Here is a 24895-nt window from a genome sequence, read left to right as displayed (position 1 = left end):
ATTGTGTGACATATTACACATCAAACCAGAAACTGAATCATAATCAATTTATGGATGAAAAAATACATAGTACATTTAAAAAATTAAAATTGTTCATTTTAAGCCTCAGGATGAATATTGGTATGCAGTTGAATCTGAAGCAGCCTCTGGCGTGTTCATCAAACTAGTAGCCCTGCCCATTAATAAGTACCTACAGCATACAGTAACGTTAATTTTGCCAAAGGTTGGAGAGTACATCGTTTCCTCTTGTGTGATATTGATAAATTGTTCAAAATGATTTTGTAATCACCTTTACTGCACAATAACTTAATTATTTCACAGAATATTAAATAGAATTGATTCCACAAATATTCAAGTGATAATTCAGATGTGATTCTAGTGTAAATACTGACAATTTAATTGAGTGCTGTTTACATGTGAAGCAATTATGTCTACACAGACTTTGCCTTTAGCTCGCTCTTACATGAGGTAGTATTGATTTACTCTGCACCTTTACAGTCATAGCACTTCACATTGTATATTATTCTTTTAAGCACAAGATAAACTCCTTAATGATTTTTAACCAAGGCGCTTTGAGATGCAGCACTTCTCAGGTACTGGCCGCCAGGAGATCAAGCAAACGCTGGCTGTAACAACAATCACATACTGTGACTAATAATCAGTAATAGAAATGTCCTGTAAGGGGCAGACAAAACTCTAAAAATAAGAAAGCAGCAGTAAAGGTACACACATTTGCTCAGCCACTTACTTGGTGATAATTACTATAAAATACACATTCAACTACAACTATTATTGGAAAACATTTTGGCACTCTCAAAGCCCACTTGAAAATGATTTTTAAATCAATATCATGGGAGTCCGTAGTTCATAGTTTACAACTGTGCAAGTAAAGTAGGTAACTGTGTTTCAGATAAATCCATCTTGGAGTCCTACAAGAATCTCTCATCGGTTGACAAGATCCGAGGTTTGTGTGGCATTAACAACACAAAGAGGAGTCTTGTTGTCCATCACTTGTGAGCCCAGTCGGTTGCCATTACTTGGGTGACACGCCACTCTGCGGGTGGAGCTCCGGGTGTTCTTGAATCGGTGCAGGTATTCAGCATGAACAGGCCTGTGGCTCTGCAGCACCCGAATGGCTTCGTCAACCTTGAACCATTTACGTTTTCTTCCTGCATACAAGATCAGAGAATAGAAGGTACATTGTAAGCGTGCTGCTCTAAACTGACCGATCAGTGAAGGTGGCTAAACTGTCAAGTTTTGATTTTGTTGTTCTGTGTTTACAATGCATGGCAAGCAGCACGAGTTGTAGTTCAGTCTCACACCCTTTCATTGAGACTGCTCATTCATCCAAATTCCTGGCATGTGAGAAGAGAATTTATGGAGCATAAGTCCAATCTGAATAGACAGTATGGTGTAGTTAAACGTATTAAAAAAAAAAAAAAACAGCTCAGAGAAGTATTCTTTGAACCATGACTGTGTATACAGGTTTTGGTATATGGCTCTAATAGTCTTGCTTCTTCTCAACTCATCTTTAAGCTTATCAAGATCTCCTACATATTATATTATTATCTTTATTTTCAACTCAAACAATAGTCCATAAGCAACCAAATTGTCGAGCAACAAGCAAAAGGTGTCACACCAAAATATAACTAAACACAGACTGTTGTCCAAAAATCATATTTATATGCAACAACAGGAAATAGTATGCATACCTATATTGACAGAATCCTCCCAGTCCTCCAGTATCTCTGTGACAATGAGGATATAGACATATGTCCTATGCTTTCTGTCTTGGTTGTGCTGTAAAGTTTTAAAAACATTATATTAATGTGGTATACAAACATGTTTACTGTTCTGTTTCTTTGATAGACACAAGAGGAACACAACAATCCAGAAACAAAAGACACTAAAGACAAAGAATGTAAGCAAGGTAACCAGTTAAGCGGATGTAGAGCCATTTTGTGTATTAACTAATATCCTTTTTGTTTGTGTTGATTCAGCATTTTCCATGACAGTTTTAAGGGTTTACCTCAAAAATTCCCAGAAGTCTTCCAAGCTTCCCCTTAACTCCAGCCTGTACTTACAAGAACCAAAACACATTTGACATACAAATCACCAATAAATGCATTGGAATTTAAAAGACTACCGATTGGATATTGGATGAGCTATCATTTTCTTTACTGCTGGACCACATTAGAGTCAAGGGTACAGTAACTGGAGCCTATTCTAGCCAGCTTCAGAAAAGAGGCCTGATAATTCTCATACTGTACTGGTTGTTAAGTTAATCATAGGGCACATTGCAACGCTCACGGTCCTAATATTTCAGTATCGCTAAAAAACAAGGTGTACAAGAACCCCATGGGTGTAAACAATTACAATATCTATTAATGTCTATTTTCTAGCTTTTTTTTTTTTAATGGTACTATATTATGGTACAACTAGTGGTCTATTACTGGTTTATAACCAAATGAGGACAATTATGAGGAATATTTATGATGATGAAAGTGATCTAAACTGAGACTGGCATTAAAAAAAAAAAAAAACTTTTGGGGGACACATACCAAAAAAATACATTGGATTCTCCTAGTTTCCCCAGTGTCATGATATAATGATACCATGCCATCTTCAAATGACACAACAGAGATGAACAAGAAGGATGAACAACAAGACCATTGATTATGTACAGTTTCACAACAAGTCAGCATGGTGGTTTACATTGTGTGAAAAATTCAGTTGAGATAGTTTTGGACTGATGGTATTGAAGCACATAAACTGAATATTTTGTAATGTGTGGATGATGCTCAAGAAAGCTTAATGAGATAGCGTTTTGTCATAATCTTTCCTGTTTTTGTTTGGTGGTGCATATCACGCACTCCAAGGGATCAAGAAATTGTTTGGCAAGCTGAACCCCTGAGTAGCATTTTAAATCAGGCCTCAAAAGTTGCCATCATCAGTTTGGAGGGAAGAGGGTATCACTGTGTCCTCTTTCTGTAAGTCATACTAAGCGCTCTATTTTAGTAAATGGCAAATATGCACAACACTGCAAAAAGTGTCTGTACCATAATTTTCGTGGAAACCTCATTACATGTTTGCCAATTTGGCAGACTGGTCAGGAACAAGCTGGGCGTTCTGGCACAGTGAAGGTCTGTCCTCTGACGTGTGCCCAGCGCAATGTCAATTTGGTGGCAGAGGGTCAGTCTAAAATGACGCCAGCTGAGATCATGTCTAATTTTTGGTGCAAGGGAGACTTCTGACCTCATGTGATTTTGATCAGGGAACAGAAAGATATACAGAACATTCTGAAAGTATTTGGCCCCCTTGAACTTTTCAACCTTTCACCACATTTCAGGCTTCAAACAAAGATATAAAATGTTTTTTTTTTTTTTTTTTGTCAAGAATCAACAACAAGTGGGACACAATCGTGAAGTGGAACGAAATTTAATGGATGTTTTGAACTTTTTTTAACAAATAAAAACCTGAAAAGTGGGGCGTGCAATATTATGCCCCCTTGCATTAATACTTTGAAGCGCCACTTTTCCTGCAATTACAGCTGCAAGTTGCTTGGCGTATGGCTCTATCAGTTTTGGAGGGTTTTTTTTTTTTTTTTTCAGTCAACAGTGGATCATTCAGAGATCCTCACTGAACGTCTGGAGTGAGTTTGTGGCACTGAAAGTAAATGGGCCGATTAATATTGCACGCCCCACTTTTCAATTTATTTGTTAAAAAGGCTAAAATATCCGATAAATTTCATTCCACTTCATGATTGTGTCACACTTGAAGCCTGAAATGTGGCAAATGGTTGAAAAGTTTAAAGGTGCCGAATACTTTCACAAGGAATTGCAAATAACAAGCTCTGAAATGTATTGTGGATGCCATACTATAGGAATAATTGTGATCATAATTATCATACATTTGCTTCCAATAAAGAAATGCTTTGCTCTGCCCTTGATAATGTGGCAGCCTCCTAGCAGGAGATGGCAAGAACAAAAACATCTAATCATCAGAACTGTTAGAACTGCTGCCTGTTAAAGAAATGATGACCACACATGTATTCAGCAATCCTCCATACATGCACACGCACATGAACAAACATGTACACCTTGTTTCAAACCGTTTTGCTTGTCGTCTCCTTTTTGTAACATCCATGTAAATAAGGGGCGTCTTAAAACTAAATAAATAGAGGTGCTGAGGAGAGGATAATCAGAGAGTGCAGTGGTGAATTGTACGAGACAGTTCCTCTCCTCTCTCCTTGCGAGACTTAAACTGGTGTCTTTGCTTCCTTTTTTGTCCTGTTTAATGAATGTCTGATTGGTGAACCTGACACATACATACAGTTTTCCATTCATAAAAATGTGAACAATGGGCATCAAATCCTCTTAATCAATTAATTGAATGAATTATTATGATTGTTCCATTTTTATAATCATCCCATTGCTGGCATGCAGCTCTTTGCAGGGGAGGGGGGGGTTGGGCATGAGGTCCGCGGCCATATTTTAAGTCGTGAGCAATTATAATTAGCTTATTATAGGGGTACCCACTCACATTATCTATTGCCTCACGCACAGTGACAATACACCAGTCAAGCACAGATTGCTAAATTTATACATTTACCACACAGAAATGTTTCCCTGCAAGAGTCATTGCACCACATTTAATGGGAATGAGAGGAGCCACTTTGACTGGTGGGGAATGAAATTGGCTGTTTTCACGCCAACAGTGGTGCAGACAACCCATTTTTAAATACACGTCTGGGAAATTAACAAAATCTGGTGTAATCCACCACCACAAAAATATTTATGATACTCATAAAAACAGAACGCTTCAGGTTTACCATCTAACTGACAATCACAAAACAGGAAAGTGTGAAAAGCACATTTTACATAACATATGAATAAAGCTACAACTGCTCAAAAAGGTCAGTTAAAATTCTGTTATAACATACAACTATTTAAGAGAAATAGTTTTTGGCATTTGACATTATGTCAGTAAGTAAAAGAACAGATTTGTATATTTCCATCAATCCTATCCTAACTTAAGTCAAAACGGAAAATAAAATTGCTCCAATCATTCTTCAATGAGGGACAACACAATAACCTAACAGCTTGAAATGAAAGGATGACTACATTAGAATTATAAGTCATAACAATTATACAGTATGTATCCAAGTTAAGGAAAACTCTATATCAGTGTACTGAAATATGATTTGAGTTGGAGGCTTTTTAAGTTGTTGGTTTGAAGCTCCTCTATATTCAGACATGTCTGGTCATGGGCACAGGATGGAGTAACCAGAGAGGCATCCTGAATGTTACAGCCATGCTTCAAGGTTGTCAACACGTTACAATCCAAGCCCGAACCTCACAACATAAACCAAACAATCAGTATGTAGCCAAATGAGCCACTTTTTTAGGAAACCACAAAGCAACACTGGAAATGACATGTCTTAACATTCACCTGAATTGACCTTGTTGCTCATGTTAATATTCAAGATCTTTTGTATGTACAGTACACGCCATGGATTCCAATTATTATTAGTCTTATGTACACGTAATACACATTTGAAATAATGATAATGATATGATAGATATATGATAATGATGTGATAGTCAATATATACGTTTGACTCTTCAAGTGGTTACTATTAGTATGATCACATTTTAATCCAGGATCTCAAAATTACACCGGTGTGATTTGATTGAAAAATTGCTTGACGCAGCTATTGCTAGTTCATGCAACCTACAGTACATTCTATTGCTGAACAATTTTTTAAAACAAGGACAATGTAAAAAAAAAAACAACCACAGTATAATTCACTGAAAACTTTTACAAGTTTAAAAATAGTGGTGTCGTGTTACTCTTGACTCGACTTAAGAGTTTACTGAGACAGGAGCAGTGATTCAGCCGTCGTTCAGCTGTTTTTGTTTTGTTTTATTTACTTATTTATTTATTTTGCTTTAACTTGCAAGCGTAGGTTGAGATATGAGCACTGTATCGTAGCAGTAAACTCAACTTAATTCACAATAAGAAGTATTGTACATTGGCACAGAGTTAAATCTAACAATGAGAGCAATTTCATCGTTATTAATCAAGTGTTTACATTCACAACACGTTTACGGAGACAGGAGCAGTGATTCGTTGTTCAGCTGTTTTTTTCCATTTATTTTTGAATGAAGCGGCCATCCGTTTGTCTGTCTTATAGTGCCTCCTAGTGGCAAAGGTGGGTACACCAGAAGGAGCAGCACAATGGTCATATAATTGATCCAGTATGACCAATAAAAAAAGTTTGATTCTTTTTAATCCTATTAAATTATGTAATTTTTGTATGTTTTCATATGCTCCAATATTATCGAGTGTGACTTTTCCTAATATACACGTTACAATCCTTTTGTTTGTTTGTTTGTTTTTGGAGAAGCATTGGAACAATTTAATAGCATTTTCTTTCATTTCAATGGAAAAAGATGATTTGAAAGTGTTTTGAGTCCCAAGTTATGGTCATGGAACAAATTAAATGCACATCTCAAGGCACCACTGTATAATTAGCATCCTAAATGAATTGAGCAATAACTAAAGTTAAAAGAGTTCAAACAAGCTAGTACATTGGATTTTAAATTACTTTTGAAAATTGAAGTTTTGTTGAGCTTACTGGCTTTACTGATATAATGTAAAATTGCCAAGCAAAATACGAGCATACTATATCAAAAAATACTGAGCAACGCAAGATGTATGGGTCTGTTGGTGATATCAAACTCATTTTAGTTTAGAGTCACATTCACTTCAATTTGATGTCCTTTGGGTTGGACAAGTATAATTGTGCCCTAAAACGTTATAAATAGTTCCCAATTTGTCCCCATTATTTTGGTGCAAACAATTACAAGTAGGCCACAAAAAACATGAGCTTCAAGAAAATCAAACTCCTTTGCCTGAAGCTGTTGACTGACATTTTCCAATATCAGTGTCTTGAAATATTTCTACAGAAGGTGTTGATACGAACAGAACTTTATTCTTCACAGTCCAAAGTTGGCACAGCATTTTATCTGGGCTTACTTTGCTCCTGAAACTTTGCATCATTTAGCCTTTATACTTTCAGTATCAGTTGTCAAACAGTGAGTAGATTCCTATTTTAGAATGTCATTTAAGTAGTTAATGGTCATTGCATCCTTCTGTTAGCAACCAAAAGTTACTTTGACTGAAAAACAGCATTGAATCTATTCTCTGTACCAGTCGTCGGCAACCTCTGGCTCTTCGAGGGACCCCAATATCATTACCCTCTACAAAAACAAAGGGGAGCGCAATGGCTGTAACAACGACAGAGACATCTCCCTACTCAGAACTCTTGGCCAAGTCTTTGCTCGGGTTATCCTCGCCCGCTACAGAGACTCTGATCATGTCTACCCAGAGTTGAAGTGTGGTTTTTGAGCCGAACGGTCAACGGTAGACATGGTCTTCTCGCTCCATCAACTCCAGGAAAAATGCAGAGAATAGCAGATGGACCAGCATATCGCTTTCATAGACCTTACTCAGGCATTTGACCTCATCAGCAGAGAAGGCCCACCAAACCCACCAAGACTTCAGAGCATGATTGTGTCCTTTCACACAGACATGAAAGGCGTTGTACAGTTCAACGGCAGCATTTCTGAGCCCTTTAGAATCCATAGCAAAGTCAAGCAAGGTTGCGTCCTTGCTCCCACCCTCTTCGGGATTTTCTACGCATTGACCCAGAAGCATGCCTTGCACCTCAACATAAGGCATCTACCTGCATACTTGGTTTTATGGCAGGGTTTTCAATCTTTCCTGTCTCACAGCCAAGACCAAGGTTCACAAAGTGCTCATCAAAGACATGCTGTTCGCTCATGAGGCTGCTATAGTAACCCACATTCAGCGTGATCTTCAGTCCCTGATCGGTCATTTCTCCCAGGCCTGCAAGAACTTCGGAATAACAATCAGTCTAAAGAAGACCAAACGTCCTAAGACAAGGCCCCGAGATACCACCGTCTGTTGTTATAGATGAGTACAAGTTCGATGTGTCCATGAGTTCATTACCTCGGCTAAACCATCACAGACAACCTCTCCTTAGATGTGGAAATCAACAAGAAGATCGGGAAGGCAGCCATGACATTTGCTCGCCTCACGTAACATCTGTGGGAAAACCCCACACTGTCGGTCAAGATCAAGATGGTGGTGTACCATGCTTGCGTCATCAGCATGCTGCTCTGTGGCAGCGAGACATGGACAATGTACGCCAGGTGAGAGAGAAAACTGCACGTTTCACACGCGCAGCCTCTGCTGCATCCTGGGAATCTCCTGGAAGGACAAAGTGACCAGTGCCACGGTCCTGTCTCACAGCGGTCTACCCAGCATGTACAATCTGCTTTGACAGCACCGACTCAGATGGCTAGGCCACGTCCACCAAATGCAAGATGGCCGCATCCCCAAAGAAAAGCGAGCTGGTTGCTGGGGCGAGAGCTACAGGACAATCGTAGCTGCACTACCGCGACGTTATCAAGAGGCACCTGTAGGCCATCAACATGAACCCAGAGACCTGTGAGAGCCTGGAAGGCGACACTCAAAGTGGAGAGAGGCTCTGACTTGGCACTTCAAAATGGGCAAATAAAGGCTGATTGAGGTGACTGCGGAGAAGCGAGCCTGTAGAAAGGAGCACAGCAATTCAAGAAGACCAGCACCATCATTCACGTGAGCCCTATGGCAAAGAGACTGTCATTCACGCATAGGTCTTCATAGCCACAGATGACACTGCTGCTATAGTAACCCACATTCAGCGTGATCTTCAGTCCCTGATCGGTCATTTCTCCCAGGCCTGCAAGAACTTCGGAATAACAATCAGTCTAAAGAAGACCAAACGTCCTAAGACAAGGCCCCGAGATACCACCGTCTGTTGTTATAGATGAGTACAAGTTCGATGTGGTCCATGAGTTCATTATCTCAGCTAAACCATCACAGACAACCTCTCCTTAGATGTGGAAATCAACAAGAGGATCGGGAAGGCAGCCATGACATTTGCTCGCCTCACGTAACATCTGTGGGAAAACCCCACACTGTCGGTCAAGATCAAGATGGTGGTGTCATCTGTGCACTACCGCGACGTTATCAAGAGGCACCTGTAGGCCATCAACATGAACCCAGAGACCTGTGAGAGCCTGGAAGGCGACACTCAAAGTGGAGAGAGGCTCTGACTTGGCACTTCAAAATGGGCAAATAAAGGCTGATTGAGGTGACTGCGGAGAAGCGAGCCTGTAGAAAGGAGCACAGCAATTCAAGAAGACCAGCACCATCATTCACATGAGCCCTATGGCAAAGAGACTGTCACTCACGCATAGGTCTTCATAGCCACAGATGACACTGCTGCTATAGTAACCCACATTCAGCGTGATCTTCAGTCCCTGATCTGTTTTTATTTATATTCAAGACAATTTTCTAACTTCATTGGAATTGGGTTTGTAAAAAAAAAAAAAAAAAAAAAAAAAAAAAAAAGATATGTGCCCTATGATTTCTTGGTAATCAATATGGGATGGACTCTCCCTCAAGTGGGATAGGCTATTTCACCTGAGAGACGAAACAGGATAGAGTAAGTGGTATAGTAAATGGCTGTTTTCAAGCAAAAAGTTCTCTTTACAGTTATCAGAATTATAGCACAATGATATTACTAGCGGCAGATTGTACTTACTGAAGATGATGACCTCACCTCCTCATAAATCTCTCTAACAGCTGCCCCGCAGGGCTCCTCATCAGGCTCCACGCCTCCCCCTGGCACAATCCATTGGTCTGGATGACGGCTGCTGCTCACCAGTAGCACCTATATGTGAGAGAAGACTTTTCAGTTCTTTTCAGAAGAATGGACTGGCTGATTTCATACAAAGTGTTAAGTACATAGAACATGTTAAAAAAAAAAAAAAGTAAAAAATAATCAATACTCGAATAGCCAGCATGACTCAATGTGTATTCACTTGAAATAAAGAAAAAGCACAGAAAATACAAAGTACATAAATATAAAGTACAAATACAGCACCCCATTTTCAATCTTTTATCAGTGTGAGTGCTTTAAATTAAATCTTAAAATAACTTGGAAGTTAGTGGATTTAGAATAGAATTTCTTTTAAAATCCAAATCCCAATCCTACAAAAAAAATAATAAAACCACAAACTCTGGGATTAATCCAGATTCTAAGAAAATTTAATTACATGTTCCAATTCCCTTTCCAAAACAGTTTTTGGTTTTGAATTACCTATTTTCAATAACAGATTCAATCCATTAGTCAAAATCTGATCACACTGACTTATCCTGTGGCGTCATGATGGGACTATTTGGCAGCAACAAACAATAAGTGCAATAATTCAGTCATTAGTAATGGTAAACATGACATAACCGCACCCACCACATGTGTTGCAATCCTCCCAACAGCAGTGCCGGTTGGGTAAATAGTATGATAGATAAACATCATGACGGACTCATTTCACAACTTTTGATCATAGAAAGGGGCGGGGGGGCTGCTTGGTGGAAACAGCAATAAGAAAAAAAAAAGAAGTCAGCAAACCCAACCAAACAATTGAAAAGCAAAGGAAAGGAAAAGTGACAAGTGCCTTGCTCTAACAAGCTTTTGGGCTGTGAGAGCCATAAATGCCAAATATTTTAAAATGTAATTTCAAAAGAGCCCTACAATATTTTAATTACAGTACAACCTTGGTTCTCGACCACAATTTGTTCCAGAAGCCGATTCAAGAAGCGATTTGTTCGAAATCCAAATCAATATTTCCCATTACAATTGATACAAAAAGAAATAATGCGTTACAAGCCTAAAGAATGGGCTTTTTAAAGCATTTTTTAAATCTTTTCCTGACAATCTTCTTCTTCTTCCTTTCCTTTCAGCTTTTCCCGTTAGGGGTCGCCACAGCGTGTCATCTTTTTCCATCGGAGCCTATCTCCTGCATCTTCCTCTCTAACCCCAACTGCCATCATGTCTTCCCTCACAACATCCATCAACCTTCTCTTTTGTCTTCCTCTCGCTCTTTTCCCTGACAGCTTCATCCTCAGCACCATTCTACCAATATACTCACTCTCTTGCCTCTGAACATGTCCAAACCATCAAAGTCTGCTCTCTTGAACCTTGTCTCCAAAACATCTAACTTTTGCTGTCCCTCTAATGCGCTAATTTCTAATCCTATCCAACCTGCTCACTCTGAGCGAGACCCTTAACATCTTCATTTCTGCTACCTCCAGTTCTGCTTCCTGTTGTTTCTTCAGTGCCACCGTCTCTAATCCGTACATCATGGCCGGCCTCATCACTGTTTTGTAAACTTTGCCCTTCATTCAAGCAGAGACTCTTCTGTCACATAACACACCAGACACCTTCCGCCAGCTGTTCCAACCTGCTTGGACCAGTTTCTTCACTTCTTTACCACACTCACTATTGCTCTGGATTGTTGACCCTAAATATTTGAAGTTGTCCACCCGTGCGACCTCTTCTCCCTGTAGCCTCACTCTTCCCCCTCCACATCTCTCATTCACGCAAATCTGTTTTACTTTGGCTAATCTTCATTCCTCTCCTTTCCAGTGCATGTCTCCATCTTTGTAATTGTTCCTCTGCCTGCTCCCGGCTTTCACTGCATATCACAATATCATGGTCCAAGGGGATTCCAGTCTAACCTCGTCTGTCAGCCTATCCACTACTACTGCAAACAGGAAGGGGCTCAGAACTGATCCCTGATGCAGTCGCACCTCCAACTTAAATTCTTCTGACACACCAACGGCACACCTCACCATTGTTCTGCTGCCCTCATACATTTCCTTTACTATTCCAACATATTTCTCCGCAACACCAGACTTACGCATGCATTACCACAGTTCCTCTCTTGGTACTCTGTCATAGGCTTTCTCCAGATCCACAAAGACACAATGTAGCGCCTTCTGACCTTCTCTGTACTTTTCCACTAGCATCCTCAAGGCAAATAATGCATCTGTGGTACTCTTTCTCGGCATGAATCCATACTGTTGCTCGCAGATACTTCTGTCCTGAGTCTAGCCTCCTCTACTCTTTCCCATAACTTCATTATGTGGATCATCAACTTCATTCCTCTATAATTCCCACAGCTCTGAACATCGCCTTTGTTCTTAAAAATGGGAACTAGAACACTTTTCCTCCATTGTTCAGGCATCTTTTCGCCCGCTCGTATTCTGTTGAATAAGTTGGTCAAAAAGTCCACAGCCATCTCTCCAAATTGCTTCCATACCTCCACTGGTATGTCATCAGGACCAACCACCTTTCCATTTTTCATCCTTTGTAGTGCCTTTCTAACTTCCCCCTTACTAATCATTGCCACTTCTTGGTCCTTCACACTTGCCTCTTCTACTCTTCCTTCTCTCTCTCATTTTCTTCCTTCATCAACTTCTCGAAGTATTATCTCCATCTATTTAGCACACACCAGTCAACACATTTCCATCTCTATCCTTAATCACCCTTACCTGCTGCACATCCTTCTCATCTCTGTCCCTCTGTCTGGCCAACCTGTAGAGATCCTTTTGTTTCTTTCGTGTCCAACCTGGTGTACATGTCATCAAATGCCTCTTGTTTAGCCTTTGCCACCTCTACCTTTGCCCTACATCGCATCTCAATGTACTCCTTTCGCGTCTCCTCAGTGTCCCACTTCTTCGCTGATCTCTTTCCTTGTATGACTTCCTGTATTTTGGGGTTCCACCACCAAGTTTCCTTCTCCCCTTTCCTACCAGAAGACACACCAATTACTCTCCTGCCTGTCTCTCTGATCACCTTGGCTGTCGTAGTCCAGTCTTCCAGGAGCTTCTGCTGCTTCTGCAAGAGCATTTCTCACCTCTTTCCGGAAGGCCGCACAACATTCTTCCTTTCTCAACTTCCACCACATGGTTCTCTGTTCAACCTTTGTCTTCTTCATCTTCCTAGCCACCACCAGAGTCATCCTACACACCACCATCCTATGCTGTCGAGCTACACTCTCCCAAACCACTACTTTACAGTCAGTAACCTCCTTCACATTACATCGTCTGCACAAAATATAATCCACCTGTGTACTTCTACCTCTGCTCTTGTAGGTCACTATATGTTCCTCCCTCTTCTGGAAATAAGTGTTTTCTATAGCCATCTCCATCCACCACCATCTGTCCCTCAAAGTTCCTTTCTTGGATGCCGTACTTACCCATCACTTCTTCATCGCCCCTGTTTCCTTTACCAATATGTCCATTACAATCTGCACCAATCACAATTCTCTCTCTGTCTGGGATGCTCAGAACTTCATCTTGTTCCTTCCAGAATTTCTCTTTCAACTCTAGGTCACATCCTACCTGTGGGGCATAGCCGCTTACCACATTATACATAACACCCTCAATTTCAAATTTTAGTCTCATCACTCGATCAGATACTCTTTTCACGTCCAAGACATTCTTAGGCAGCTCTTCTTTTAAAATAATAATAATAAATGAACTGCATAATCAAAATACATTTATAATTGAAATACTTTATATCGTGAAATAATTGAAGAAATATTTATTTTTTTGCTTAAATGTATGCTTTAGTAGTAGAGTAGGCCAGGCTGGGAGTGCATTGCCATATCTGTAGCAACTCGGCCCCTGGCCTTCTAAAATTTCTTTTTTATTTTAAAAAAAAAAGTGCAGAATAACTTTAAACAAGCAATAATGAAGGGGTAAAAAGCAAAGAAAAATTGCAGTACAGCGAGACATGGACATCGTACGGCAGGCAAGACAGGAAACTGCACGTTTCACAAGCGCAGCCTCCACTGCATCCTGAGAATCTCCTGGAAGGACAAATTGACCAACGCCAAGGTTTTACAAAAACATTAACTCGTAACTCAAGTTAATAAAATCTTTGAAACAAAATAAAAAAGCAGAAATGCTCATGGAACAGAGCATTATTAAAGGTCTAATCCAGAGGAAATGTATTTTTTGTCTATCATGCAAATGTAGCCAAAATTTCATTAAAAAAAAAAAAAATTCTCAACACAACAGAAATGAAATAAATTAGCGCCAAAGTGCACATTTCCTTTGTAATCCGAATTACTCCAATGTCCGTTTCAAACCGAGGCTCTGTTGAAGCTGCTTCCGTGTGACGTCACGCCTAGACAACCCCAGTAAAGACTATGGCTTCCTACACAGACAATCATATGCGCTGCGAGTGGGATCTCAAGGAGATGGACAGCAGTGATGAAGAAGATTTTATAGAACGTGTAAATGCTACTAGCTTCTTGTGCACGCATAAGAGATCACAAGGGTTTCCGAGGCAATGAGTGTTTATTCAACTCAGAGGACATGGAACACAGTGAGCGGCTACACAGACTGCCGCAGGTAGATAAGATAGATAAGGGACCCAACCCATAACATCTACGAGAGGTGAATGCCCCTACTCAACAGAGTGACAAACAACCAGTAATCTACAGAATGCTTTGTGGAAGAGATAGGAACTGAAGGGGAGGAATTTTCTTATTCTTCACATGTTTGAAAAACATCCCATGCAGGTCTAATACAACCAAATATGTTTGAACCAGAGTTGACAAACGTAACACAAGGACAGCATTCGGCGAAACCAGACGAAGTTGACATGGAACTTCGCACCCAAAACACAGACTGGTAGGTGCCCAAGAAATCTACGTACACCTTATTGACGAAATAATCTAATTTAAACACGTTTAAACATCTCATGCTGCTTGCACACAACAATGAGTCGTTTGTTGTTGTTGTACTATCGACAGAGTCGGTGTAAAACAAAAATCTAAACCTTCGGTAATGTTCTGCGTTTAAAGATTCAGCCTGTATTTTAAATAATGCACCTAACACTTGAGAACACACACCGCCGTAGTCGAATTTCAGGAAGACCTCAGCGTCAACAGCACACTAACTTTATACAGTGTCCAAATTTTGTCACTTACTAAATATCACATAGATACGGATATTAGCTGACATATATATATATATATATATATTATATATATATATATATATATATATATATATATATATATAATATATATATATATATCTGTATTGGTATTCTACTTGCAGTTGGATTGTTTAAAACAAGGTAGGCACTTGCTACCCGAGCCAAGTGAACGCTGTACCGGGTTTTCAAAGCAGTCCTCCATGAAATGCTTGGAACATATTACTGTCCACTTTGATTTGTAAGTCCAATGCACACACTTTACGAACCTGGTCCATAACCAGCCTATCCGTTCATGTTTTGGCCATTCATGTAAGATGACTCTGTCAGCATTTGACATAGTACAGCCATATGTAACACAAGTCCTCATTATCGTTGCTAGCTTTTTCACTCTCTGGCTAAATGTTGTCGTGACGTGACGTCACATTCCGGAGAGTACCGGAACTTGCCGAATCAAAGTGACATTTCGAACAATATCTTGAGACCGACTTTGACATTAATTAAGGCTGCATGATACACAGTAACAACACACGTCGTGGGTCAGCTGGTCGGCCCGCGTGCATTATGTTATTTCCAGGTTTTTTCGGGGGCGTTGCAATTCACAATAACAAAGCGCATTGTGGGTCAGCTGGTTGAGCCACGCGCGTTATGTTATTTTCGGCTTTTTCCGGGGGCGTTCGAGTACTGTATTTTCATTTGAAATCAGAAGCAAAAAAAAAATTAAAAAAAAAAAAAAATCTCTAAATTTTCGTTCAAAATCCGATTTGTTCAAGAACGGGGACGTTCGAGAACTGAATATTCACTGTACAAGTGTATTTGCCATTTATGTAGGACCAACACTTTTACAGTAAGTCTCTGAATTCTTTTAAATAACACTTTTATGATGTTACTAACCAGTGATGACAAAAGTACTTCTTACCATTAGTGCAACTTCTGGTGCTGCATGGTTTTGCTGATGGGTTCATAGTCTGTTTCATACTTCGTTAGAGTAATCGTCATGCCGTCGTTTAGACTTCCATCCGTTAAGCATGAATGTAATTCAATTTGATTTGCCATCATGATGGTACGATGGTGTACAGTTCTTGCCGAAAAAGCCATGTCTTTTTTTTTTCGTTTGATTATCTTGTCTTTATGCGAAAAGTTGTCAAAAAATGTATTGGCAACATCAAGAACGAATGCTTTGGCATACTCCCCGAAAGTGAATGGCTTTCTGTTTCTCACAATTGCTAAAGCATCAGCAAAGCTATCTGATTTCACTTTGTTAGGTCCAAACACGGACTTTAATGAAGTGGCGCTTTATGTTTGAGCCTGCCACAGCAAACTACGGCAAACCCACTAGGACAAACTGTCTCTGCCTCATTTACGTTGGCTACGCGACAGAAATGACATGTACAGTATGTAGTTATAAGGGCCCTGCGAGCCATATACAACAATCAAACAAGCCATAGGGTCTCGACTCCTGCTCTAACACATCCAACAATAGATGCTTTACATTCAACAGCATGTGTCTATACTTGGAATGGTTGGGTCAGGTGATATTTGAAGACTACTATATTAACATTGATAATCATCTAAGGAAAGTGTATTACGATCTCATAAGATTTGTTTTCATCATACAAGACATCGAATCGATTTATTGCATGGAACACCATCATAGATATTTATCTTCAAATACAGTTTCAGTCAGACTAATCATGAAAGAAACGTCTTCCAAAAGCATGTAAACATATTGTCTGACAATAGTTTTACAGACCTATGCACATGGCATTCAAACACTTGCTCAGAATGCAGACAGTTGTATGTCTCCACGCGTGCACAGTACAGACTCAGTCAACAGGCTTTTCTAAAAGCCCTAGATCAGCAGTTGTCTCTGTGTGAAAACAAGAGCGCTAACCAGAGGAGGTTAACGACCCCAGCAGATAGCTTGTCAATAATGAAAACAGCACATGGTCCTTGTTAGTGTCTTGTGCAATTAGGTCACACTAGGTGTGTGTAAAAACACTCAAATAGAGGCACTTCAGGACAGTTCATGGGTGAGAATGGAAACTTCTTTCCTTCTGGGAAAGTATATTGGTATATTTAGAGCCAATCTCCTCTACTCGATAAACACTGTCTTTCCTGCACTGGTAGTTAATACTGTATCTTTCTAGAAACTTTAGCAGAGCAGAGGAGGAGTCTGGTGGCAAAAACAGTATGTCTTAAAGCTGAATCTGAGGTCATGCAGTAGCGTGCCACACGCATGGGTCATGTGAAATCCATACTCTGTCTTGTGGGTGCCATTAATTCTATCCAGTCTCAGCATATTTTGTGAATATTGGCACTTATTCCATAGTTGTGGACTTACAAATGATGTATGGAGAAGAAAAATCCCACTAAAATATCCATCCACTCATTTTCTGAGTCGTTTAATCCTCACAAGCGTCGCAGGAGTGCTAGAACCAATCCCAGCTGTCATCGGGCAGGAGGCGAGGTACACCCTGAACTGGTTTCCAACCAATCGCAAGGCACACAGAGACAGACAACAGTCGCACTCACAATCACACCAAGGGGCAATTTAGAGTCTCCATTTTATGCATGTTTTGGGTATGTGGGAGGAAACTGGAGCATTTCTTCAGCTCAATGTTTTATTGGTTGTATTACAAATGCCTGTAAGACGTTTGAAAAGCGTTCCTATGGATGACAGAGGCATTACTCTAGTGTGCGGGATGGATGGTATTGTGTCACACAGGCAGACAGATCAGCCTGGGTGGCTCTCACAGCATCTGACGAGGATCTCCCGGCCAAAAGGTCAATGTCCTGATATTTTTTAGTTGACGGACGTTCAGTAGAGAAGAAGAAACACAATTTACAACCCCCAAGAAAAATAAATAGCTAGCCGATCGTTCTGAGAGTTGCAGAGATTGAGGTGGGTATAAGTAGAGATGTGCACATAAATTTTGGTGACAATTGATCACAGTTTTCACATTCCGTAAGAGTCACTGGCTGCCTGGGCTGGAAATAAAAAAAGGAATCAGCTGTTGCAGGCCCTTATGATAAGCCATTGAAGCTAAAGTATTTTCTTAAAATATAAATAACGTATGATTCTTGAAACACATGGACTTTCCGGTGAGAGATGCTGTCAAGCAGAAGAAGGATTCTGTGAGCTATGGAAAAATGGAATGAAAGATCGACAGGGGGATTGGTGCAGTGTCTGCAGTGATGCAGACTTTGTATTGGTCCGTTGTGGTGAAGAAAGAGATAAGCCAAAAGGCAAAGCAATTATATACCAGTCGCTCTACGTTCCTACCCTCACTGATGGTCACAAGCTGTAGGTCGTGACAGAAAGGACAAGATCCCGGATACATGCATCTGAAATGAGCTTCCTACACAGGGTGTCAGGGCTCTCCCTTAGAGATGGTGAGAAGCTCGGTCATCTGGAAGGAGCTCAGAGTAGAGCTGCTGTTCTTCCGCATTGAGAGGAGCCAGATGAGGTGGCAGGGACATCCATTTGGGATGATGATTCCCCCCCCCCGGTGAGGTGTTGCGGGCACGACCCAGGATACGCTGGAGAGACGACATCCTTCAACTTGCCCAGAAAGGCCTTGGGATCTCCTCGGAAGAGCTGGAGGAAGCGGCTGGGGAGAGGGAAGTGTGAACTTCATTGCTAAAGGTCCTGCCACCGCAACACCACCTCGACTCCGTAGTAGTAGAAGTAAATGGATGGATGGATGGAAGTTGTTAAACAGGGTGCCCCCATGTCATTTGAAAAGAACAAGGACTACCTTGTACGAAACAATGAGAAAACGTGATTTTAGTGGAAGTCCACTAAATTCAAGTGACCTACGACACTTTTTGATCATTTGTCCGCTGCCCTAAACCATGACAGATATGCTTGGGAATGGCTATCAACCTGGTATGCAGACAGGTCTTCACCACAAATAGTGTGTTGCGTGCAATCAAAGAAGTCACAAGAACACATTGTTGTACAGTATAGCGTATGACTTCTTCCTGCACTACAATCAGCAATAATCAAAGTGATTTAATCAAATGACAACACAAGACATGGTGAAGAAGAGTACAATTCAATGAGGAAAATTGTGGAGCGATTGACAGCATCGGGACCCATGAAAGCAGATCTGCAAAGGGGGCGATAGTAAGAGCCTGCGCCTTGTTTCTAAAAATTGCAGCTCATAGGTCACTTGGTGTTTAGCAGACTGTGTAACATTCAACACTACCCCACACACCCACCACCACTCCCACGTCTCAAGAGCTGCTCAGATGTCAGATAGGACACATCCACTCCGCAGAATTTTCAGTGATTAAATGAACATTAAAGTCAGTAATTATTTATTAACATCTTGTGTGGAATGACTTTTGCTGGACACTTAAAAGCCTACCGGTTGGTCGGTATGGTTGACAAGGCCAGTTGGAAACAAAATAACCCACTATTTCTCTCTCAGGGCTGCTATGAGAAGAACACTTACTGGTCAATCCATTAAGTATATCTGCTTAAGATCCTGTGATATAATAAATCTCAAATTTATATGAAAACGCAAAAATCATGCTCAGTCTTAATTTGGAAAATTTGAGTGGGAAATGAAGTAACCGTGTCAAGAATTATGCAGGGTCTTAGGATTTCCTTTGACAACACTCATTCCACTAAAAGGACCACAAGTACATTTCAAACCATATGCTACTTGACTGGGGTGGGGGGGGCAAATAAATAAACAAGATAAAAGAAAAAGAAACGCAGTCGACTCACGACAAGTCTCACCTCGTCTTCGGAGTCGTTTCTGAAACACAAGCACGCCGCTCGTCTTTTGAATCCTTCGCAGTCATACGTCCTGGTCTGGTTGGGTTTAAACTTCATCATCTAAAATCTCCTAAATTTGGCAAAACGCAGCAAAATATATGTCATAGGTCGGTAGTACACGCGGTGCGCTTCAGTCGTCCGAGAAGCGAGAAGAAAGTAGCATCGTCGCAATTCCAAAGTGTGGATTTGTTTCATTCATCTCGCGTCTTTTCCTCATCCGCTTACAGCCGCGTCTGGACATGAAGTGTGGTTCAGGTGTCACGCTAACCCCAAAATTCACTCCTGAAGTTTGCAAACTTTTTTTTTACCCTTACGCTCGAGGTAAGAGCATAGACCAAAAAAAACCCCTTTCGTTACGATTATGCAGTACGTCAAAAAGTCGGCCATTTTGGCTGTGGCAGATCCTGTTGCTGAAAATGCAATGACCGTTTACTTCATAAATCCCACGTGGACAAATTACACAAAGTAAATAACATTTTCTTTATACCTTGGAAACAAATAGTCATAATATATGTTAACTTCGAACCAGATTAATTGAAATCTTTATTCTGCATATATTTGGAAAAAACAGCATCAACACATCCGTATTTTGAAATATTTTCATACATATATATGCAACATTGTTACTGTGATATTCATATCATTATTATTAATATTGTGGAGTTTGCATATTCTCTCCGTGCCTGTGTGGGTTTTCTCTGGGCATTCCAGTTTCCTCCCACATCCCAATATCGTGGAACATTAATTGGACATTCTGAATTGAACCCTAGGTGTGATTGTGAGTGTGACTGTCTGTCTCTATGTGCCCTGCGATTGGCTGGCAACCAGTTCAGGGTGTCCTCCCCAATGACAACTGCGGTTGACTCTAGCACTCCCTAGACCCTTGTGAGGATAAGCGGCTAAGAAAATGGCTGGATGGATGGATGAACTACAAAAACAGAGCCTGATTGTCAAAAAAAAGCAGAACACAAGGAGAGGAAATGGACAAGAGGAACTTTGATGATAGCTGGGATAGGCTCCAGCACTCCCACGACCCTCGTGAGGATAAGCAGCTCAGAAAATGGATGGAATTAATACTTATACAGTATATATATATCATAGTTTAGCTTTTTATATTATTATTTGAACCATAATTTCAAACCTGTTATGCATATCAAAGAATTGACTAAAGCACCTTGACCTTGAGATATACACACACACATAATGCACACACATTCAGTGCTACCAGAAATCATTCATACCCATTCACTTTTTCCACATTTTGCTATTTCTTATATTAAAGTTTATTTGAGTAAAGTTTAAAAAAAAGTACTAAATATCCCATAGTGACAAGGTAAAAAAAAAAAAAAAAAAAAAACGTTTTCAGGCACTTCATTGAAAATGTACACAAAAAAGGTGCATAAGTCTTCACACCCTTGGTTTAATATTTTGTTGAAACTATCAAACCAGTCCTTTGTTATCTTGGCTATGTGCTCTGTGTACTTTGCTGTGTTCAAAGGTGAATCATTCCTCTAGTCTGAGTTTCAGAGCAATCTGGAGCAATTTACCCTCTGTCCGGACTAGTCTCCCAATTCCTGCAGTTTAAAAACAGTCTCACAGGATGATGCTGCCACCACTATGCTTCACAGTATGGGTAATTTTAGCCATCTAATGAGCAGTGCCTCTTCTTCTGGCTCAGAAAAGGGAAGGATAGATAATTTGCCACAAGAAAAACTCTGGGCTGAAAATGTCAAATGTATCGATATGTCACACCCAGCAAGAAATCACATGAGTTAAATAATTTTATACCAACCTAAAAGCGGACCCAGCTGCATCTATCCTGAATGAAGACCTTGGAAACGGTATTAGTTCACTTAAGGTTGGAAAAGCTTGTGGTCTGGAAATTTTTTTTTGTTGAAATGCTAAAAGCAGGAGGCAACAAACTTAAGATACCGAATTTTCCGCACGATAAGGCGCACTGCATTATAAGACGCACTTTCAATGTATGGCCTATTTAAAAAAATAATAATAATATATAAGGTGCACCATATTATAAGCCGCATAGAATAGACACTAGAGTAGAGGCTGAGGTTACAATATGCATCCATTAGATGGAGCTGCACTAAAGGCTCAAAATTGATAGATATATAAGGCGCAGCACCATTGGCTTTTGAGAAAATTAAAGGCTTTTAAGTGTGGTTTATAGTGCGGAAAATATGGTACTTGTAAAACTATTTTAATGTTGCTTGGAGTTGCAAGAAATTCTGACAACATGGAACATGGATGCCATCAACAACTACACCTATATTTAAGTGAGTAAGTAATAATGGAAATACAACCACTGAAGCTGAACGCCACATGAAGCTTGCCTGACAGGCTTATGGAAAGCTTTGTGTTATATCGAACAACAACATTAGCATGAAAAGAAGAGTTTTAGATTAATTAATTTTACCAGTCATCTCTTATGGTACTGAAACTTGAACTCAGAATGCTAAATGTATTAAAAGTGTATTAAAGTATTAAAGTGTCACCCAAAGGAATGGCAAATGTTAAAAAAATGAGCATTTGCAACGAGAAAATGCAGCAGCTGCAAGTTACAAACTTCAAAAATAAATAAATAAAAGCTTTGAATGGAAATGGGTCAGCCACGTTGCCCTAAGTGCTGACAAAAGTTGACGATAGAAACTATTAAATGGATACCACCGGGCACAAAGCGGCCATGACGAAGTCCTCAAAGTAGATGGACACACTCCTGAACACACTGGCAATGGACAGAAAATGGCTGATGATGATATAGCGCAGCACAAAAGTATTTGGTCAGCCACCATTTGTGCAAGCTGAGCGAGGGCTGTCATTTTCATCATAGAATTACCTCACCTGCGAAACAAAATGAGGGTGGAAAAAAAGCCAGAAAATCACCTTGTCTGACTTTAAAAGAATTTAATAGAAAATTATGGTGGAAAATGAGAATTTGGTCATTAACAAATGCTCACCTCTACAGTGTTCCCTTGTTTAATGTGGGGTTACGTTCCAAAAAATACCTATGTTAAGTGAAATCCGTGAAGTAGAAGTTGATTTTGTTCCCATTTTTAATTATTTTATTCATTCATTATACATTTTTTTTAATTTAAAGAATTCTTTTCATTGACAGTGTACAATTTTGTTTACAGGATTTTTCATTTCCAGTATGTTTTTCCCCCATTTCTTATATGTTTCAATTTTGCTACTAAATTATTTAAAAATCATAACGTAATTTCCTGGATTTTTTTTCTTCTCATTTTGTGTCATAGGTAAGGTATACCTATGATAAACGTGACAGGCCTCTCTCATCGTTTTAAGTAGGTGAACTTTCACAATCAGTGGCTGCCTAAATATTTCTTTTTTGCCCCCAGGGTGACACGCATGCACACACAGTATAGAAAAATCATATAGTAAATCAAACCCCATATTCACCATCTCTAGAAACTAGAATACAATTAAGATAGAAGATATTGTAAAGGAATTTTGCAAAAACATGCCCTCTGTGAAAATTTTTTTTAAAAATCTTTATAATGTATGAGTACTAACATGGACTTTTCTACCATATTCTCATTTATTGAGCTGCAACTGTATACGATTCAATGTGTTCTATCAATTTAACTACAAAAAATTTAGCACATAATAGAAATCAGGGATCTGAGGTCCCAGGTTCAATCCCAACCCTCCCAGTGTGGCGTTTGCATGTTAACCCCGTGCCTGCGTGGGTTTCCTCCCACATCCCAAAAACATGCAACATGAATTGGACACTCTAAATTGCCCTTGGGTGTGAAACAATTACAATCACAATGATGTTTCTCAAATGTTCCGATATGTGACCAGCGATTTATTGATCAGTCCAAAATGAACTCTGTTGCTTGCTCAGTGTACATGTTCATGTGTTAGGATTTACTACAAACCCAATTCCGATTAAGTTGGGACGTTGTGTGAAACATAAAAACGCAATACAATGATTTGCAAGTCATGTTCAGCCTATATTTAATTTAATACACAAAGAAAAGATATTTAATGTTCAAACTGATACTTTGTTTTTAGAAAATAATTTTATGGCTGCAACAGTCACTCACATTTGAAAAATGTACGGGTGTGATCAGTCATGCCTGCAGATATAAAGCTGTGGGTGTGTGTTCTGTTTGTAATTATGAGTGTACCCCTTTAAGAGTATATCAATAGTAATATCAATGCATTTCTACTCGTAACAAATTTTACTAGTGTGATTTTTTGTGCTCGACTGTGCAGATTTGCAAATGCGATGGCACGGGGGCGCATATGCACCCATCAAATCAGTGACTGCTGCAATACATTCCAAAAAAGTTTGGACAGGTGGCAAAAACGACTAAGAAAGTTGAGGAATGGTTATCAACTTTATCAACAATCATGGTTTTGAACATACCACAAGTTGCACCCCATTTTCCAAACCACTTATTCACACATGGGTCGTGGGAGTGCTGGACCCAATCCCAGCTAACCTTAGGTGGAACGCAGTCTGAGCCCTGAACTGGTCGGCAGTCAGTCACAGAGCACATAGACAACGTCATTGAGGGGGGGATTGATCCCATGCTGCCTGCACCCAAATCAGCTATGTGTGTACCACTACACCATGTGTAACATGTACAGCCCACAAGTGAACAGGCTTAAATTGGGAGCAGGTGTGTGCCATGATTGGGTGTAAAAGGAGCTTCCTAATTTGCTCAGTCATTTACAAGCAAAGACAAGGTGAGGTTCATCACTTTGTGAAAAAAATGGCATAGTCGAAAAGTTTAAAGGCGATGTTCCTCAATGTACAATTTCATTGAATTTAGGGAATTCATCAACTATGGTCCAAATCATTATCAAAAGGTTCAGAGAATCTGGAGAAAATCACTGCATGTACAGTGAAGAAAACTAGTATTTGAACACCCTGCTATATTGCAAGTTCTCCCACTTAGAAATCATGGTGGGGTCTGAATTTTCATTATAGGTGCATGTCCACTGTGAGAGAGATAACCCAAAAATAAAAATCCAGAATCACAATTTATGAATTTTTAACGATTTATTTGTGTGATAAAGCTGCAAATAAGTATTTGAACACCTGTCTACCAGCTTGAATTCTGACCCTCAAAGACCTGTTAGTCCGCCTTTAAAAGTCCCCCTCCACTCCATGTATTATCCTGAATCAG

The 24895-nt window shown here is 39.9% G+C and overlaps 1 protein-coding gene across 2 annotated transcripts; it reads right to left on the bottom strand.

The window, feature by feature from the left end:
• Window positions 1–33: 33 nt before the first annotated feature.
• On the bottom strand, window positions 34–20059 carry nudt4a (nudix (nucleoside diphosphate linked moiety X)-type motif 4a). Of its 2 annotated transcripts, XM_061823026.1 has the most exons (5): window positions 19683–20058; window positions 9698–9808; window positions 2030–2074; window positions 1713–1800; window positions 34–1169 (listed from the first exon to the last, which is right to left on the bottom strand). In XM_061823026.1, exons 1-5 carry the CDS (start codon window positions 19779–19781, stop codon window positions 943–945), a joined length of 570 nt encoding a protein of 189 aa, XP_061679010.1. In that variant the 5' UTR covers window positions 19782–20058; the 3' UTR covers window positions 34–942. The 2 variants fall into 2 exon arrangements, with proteins under 2 accessions (XP_061679010.1, XP_061679011.1); XM_061823027.1 differs by lacking the exon at window positions 2030–2074 and having other exon boundaries at window positions 19683–20059.
• Between the last annotated feature and the right edge of the window lie 4836 nt (window positions 20060–24895).

Source organism: Syngnathoides biaculeatus, chromosome 6, assembly GCF_019802595.1.
Source record: "Syngnathoides biaculeatus isolate LvHL_M chromosome 6, ASM1980259v1, whole genome shotgun sequence".
NCBI lineage: Eukaryota > Metazoa > Chordata > Actinopteri > Syngnathiformes > Syngnathidae > Syngnathoides > Syngnathoides biaculeatus.
This window is presented reverse-complemented; position numbering and strand designations above follow the sequence as displayed.

Excerpts from the sequence above, each read along its gene's own strand:
- nudt4a (XM_061823026.1), bottom strand. The coding sequence starts at position 19,781 with ATGATGAAGTTTAAACCCAACCAGACCAGGACGTATGACTGCGAAGGA. Across the intron at positions 9,809-19,682 it reads GAAACGACTCCGAAGACGAG|GTGCTACTGGTGAGCAGCAG; the intron begins GTGAGACTTGTC and ends TCTCACATATAG. Across the intron at positions 2,075-9,697 it reads TTAGAGAGATTTATGAGGAG|GCTGGAGTTAAGGGGAAGCT; the intron begins GTGAGGTCATCA and ends TTGTAAGTACAG.